Below are 3,432 nucleotides of genomic sequence, written 5' to 3'. Positions count from 1 at the left end.
ATGAACGGCGAGCTGAGAGTGAGAGAGGAGGCTGGGCACCACCCACATGTTGAGCTGTGTGGGGTATAAGTAGATGGAAGAGCCTGGACTAGTGGCAGTTCAGCCAGGGAGGAGAAGCAGCTCTTTGCATCTCTAGCGAAAGCGTTTTTGACTTGCCAAGTTTTACCCGAGGAGAAATCAAGGGGATTTTTGCAGCAGCTTCCAGCTTCGGTGTGCATCTCTGTGTGTTTTTCTCCAGCGAGGAGTCTCAGCCTTTCAAAGCTTCTCAGCTCCGGACGAGCAGGCAGCAGGCACTCGTGTGGGGCTGGACGACTTGGTCAACTCCTCGTCTTGTTCCTGGAGGATCCTGACTCTCTTTGGGACACCCTGAGAGCGGCGTTTCCACCTGGGCACCGGGAGAAATTTGCTACAACTCTCTCTGGAATCCACGGGGACCGAACAGCTCGCTCTGGGGTGATATCTGATTTGGGTGTGTTTGTGTCAGAAAGTCCTTTGAGGGGGGTTTAGAAGTCTCTGTGTGTCTTTTCGGGGAGTGTTGTGGTGGGGTTTTTTGGGAGCCAGCTCTAGTGCCAGGGCTTGCAACCTAGTTCTGCCCGGGTTTGACGCTCGCACGGCAGGTCGGAGCCATGCAGCTGGATAATGTCACCAATGCAGGCATCCACTCCTTCCAGGGGCACCGTGGAGTGGCCAACAAGCCCAATGTGATCCTGCAGATAGGGAAATGCAGGGCAGAAATGTTGGAGCACGTCAGGAGGACCCACCGGCACCTCCTGTCTGAGGTCTCCAAGCAGGTGGAGCGTGAGCTGAAGGGCTTGCAGAAATCAGTGGGGAAGTTAGAGAATAACTTAGAGGACCACGTCCCAACTGATAACCAAAGATGGAAGAAGTCCATCAAGGCCTGCCTGGCCAGATGCCAGGAAACGATTGCCCATCTGGAAAGGTGGGTCAAGAGAGAGATGAATGTTTGGAAGGAGGTCTTCTTCCGTCTGGAGAAGTGGGCAGACCGCCTGGAGTCCATGGGGGGCAAATATTGCCCCGGGGACCAGGGCAAGCAGACGGTGTCCGTTGGGGTGGGAGGACCCGAGATAAGGCCAAGTGAAGGGGAGATTTATGATTATGCCCTTGATATGAGCCAAATGTATGCGCTGACCCCTCCTCCTGGGGAGGTGCCCAGCATCCCTCAGGGCCACAATTCGTACCAGTGGGTCTCTGTGTCAGAGGATGCTCCAGCCTCCCCGGTGGAGACCCAAGTCTTTGAGGATCCCCGGGAGTTCTTGAGCCACTTGGAGGAATACTTAAAGCAGGTGGGTGGCACAGAGGAGTACTGGCTGTCTCAGATCCAAAACCACATGAACGGCCCAGCTAAAAAGTGGTGGGAATACAAGCAGGACTCTGTGAAGAACTGGGTGGAGTTCAAGAAGGAGTTCCTGCAGTACAGTGAGGGGACTCTGACCAGGGATGCTATCAAAAGGGAGCTGGATTTGCCTCAGAAAGAGGGGGAGCCCCTGGACCAGTTCCTCTGGCGCAAGAGAGACTTGTACCAGACCCTCTATGTGGATGCAGACGAGGAGGAAATTATCCAGTATGTGGTAGGCACCCTCCAGCCCAAACTCAAACGCTTCTTGAGTTACCCCTTGCCCAAGACCTTAGAGCAGCTGATCCAAAGAGGGAAGGAGGTCCAAGGCAACATGGACCACTCTGACGAGCCCAGCCCACAGAGGACCCCTGAGATTCCATCAGGAGATTCTGTGGAGAGCGTGCCTCCCTCAACCACGGCCAGTCCCGTGCCGAGCAACGGGACTCAACCAGAGCCCCCCAGCCCCCCAGCTACTGTCATATGAGATCATCCAAGGGAGGCAGCAGTCTGGGTTCCATGAAAGGGAGAAGGGGGCATATTTAAGGAGCTTCTCCTCGGAGAGAGGTTCTGGCTGAGACGAGACATGAGGTGTGCTCAGTCCAACAGCCCATAGCAGAGGACTTACCTTTGCTTGTGGGGGGAGGGAGGCGATGGGGGAGAGGCACCTGAGGCTGTGGTTGCCCACCTCACCTGAGCCATGCAATATGGTGGTGTTGGAGACACTGCTCCCACCACCCTGGGGAAAGGACAATTTTATGAGATCCCTACCGAGCAACTAGAGACAATTCCCAACTTCTGAGGCAGCTGCTTTGCACTGGCAGCTCTCAAGGACTTCATACGAGTGCAGCAATTGGCTGAGGGTTCCTACCCATCTGGATCTCTCTTGCTCCTCCTCTGCTCTCTCTTCTGAAGAGGTGTCCCTGTCCTGAGGAGACACCTTTCTTCTGACCCTTGCCCGTTTCTGATTTACCACTGGGCTTCTGTTCACTTGGCAATCTCATGTTTTTACTTGCTCTAAAGGATTAAATATATATTTTTTTTAAAATCTCTTATTTAAGGATGAAATCTGATGAAATCCAGGAACTGAAAAGTTTAAGAATCTGGATTATTTCTAGAGGTTTTCTTTTCACTGCACCTAATACCTGCTTTAATGTTTTTCCTCTCAAGAGGCTCTTATTGGTTTACTTCTTGTCTTAGTTTCTGCTCACTGCAGCCGAGGACACTGCAGTGCAGAGGCAAATTTCACCCTTTCTCTGCCCGTTAGTCTGTGCATCCAGCAGGAAACAGAGCTTCAAATGAAATTCTGAGCTCCTGTATGGAAGGGGTAGTCTGCTTCCTTTCAGAGAAGAAAGGATGTCGGGGTGGAGAGGGGAGACAGCAGAGCTATTTTAGGAGGGTGGGGGGGGAGGTAAGGGAAACAAATCCTTCTACTTTGAATGAAACAAACAAACACATCCAAACGCCAAAGCAAAAGATCCCCAGAGCAGCAAATCGAGCCCATGCTGAAGCATGGAGACAACAAGAGCTTTTGCCATGTAAAAGCAAAAAAGAAGTGAAGAGAGGAGCTGTGTGCCCCAGCACAGTTTCAGCCTGTGCATGACAACAAACAGCTTCTGCTCACACAGACAGACTCCAAATACTCTTGGGAAGAAACTTTTTGCAACATCTTACTCTGGATGGAGACCAGCTTGGACTCTGGGACATTTTCCATGTTGAGACATCAATGCTCAGCGTTGACCTTGCTTTGCTTCATGGACTTGGAGATGAAACTGTTGTAAGACCTGCTGAGGAAGTTTGGCTCTTGAAAGTTTCTTGAGGCTGGAGAAGTCTTAAGCATCATCTGCATTCACCACCAGACCGACTGAACACCACCTCTGCGAGAGATGCAGCGGGGATGCAGCAGCAGAAGTGCCCCTGGGATGCTCCTGGCACTACTACAGCAGTGACTTGTGGCACCAGAGGCTTGAAAGGCCTTTGGTGTGCCTCCTCCTGAGAGGCTGAAGGTAAGACAACACTCTGACATCCCTCAGACCTAAATTAGCCATAGTTTGCCCAGTAGGAACAAAAAAATCTGA

The 3,432-nt window shown here is 52.0% G+C and overlaps 1 protein-coding gene across 1 annotated transcript; it reads left to right on the top strand.

Annotated features, from left to right (window-relative positions):
• The first annotated feature begins 530 nt into the window (after positions 1-530).
• ARC (activity-regulated cytoskeleton-associated protein) lies at positions 531-1,876 on the top strand. Its single transcript, XM_008935687.1, has one exon. It carries the CDS (start codon positions 627-629, stop codon positions 1,839-1,841), a length of 1,215 nt encoding a protein of 404 aa, XP_008933935.1. The 5' UTR covers positions 531-626; the 3' UTR covers positions 1,842-1,876.
• The last annotated feature ends 1,556 nt before the right edge of the window (positions 1,877-3,432 follow it).

Source organism: Merops nubicus, unplaced genomic scaffold, assembly GCF_000691845.1.
Source record: "Merops nubicus isolate BGI_N331 unplaced genomic scaffold, ASM69184v1 scaffold7562, whole genome shotgun sequence".
NCBI classification, from domain to species: domain Eukaryota; kingdom Metazoa; phylum Chordata; class Aves; order Coraciiformes; family Meropidae; genus Merops; species Merops nubicus.
This window is presented reverse-complemented; position numbering and strand designations above follow the sequence as displayed.

Bases quoted from the DNA above. Each gene is read 5' to 3' on its own strand.
- ARC (XM_008935687.1), top strand. From the start codon at position 627: ATGCAGCTGGATAATGTCACCAATGCAGGCATCCACTCCTTCCAGGGG.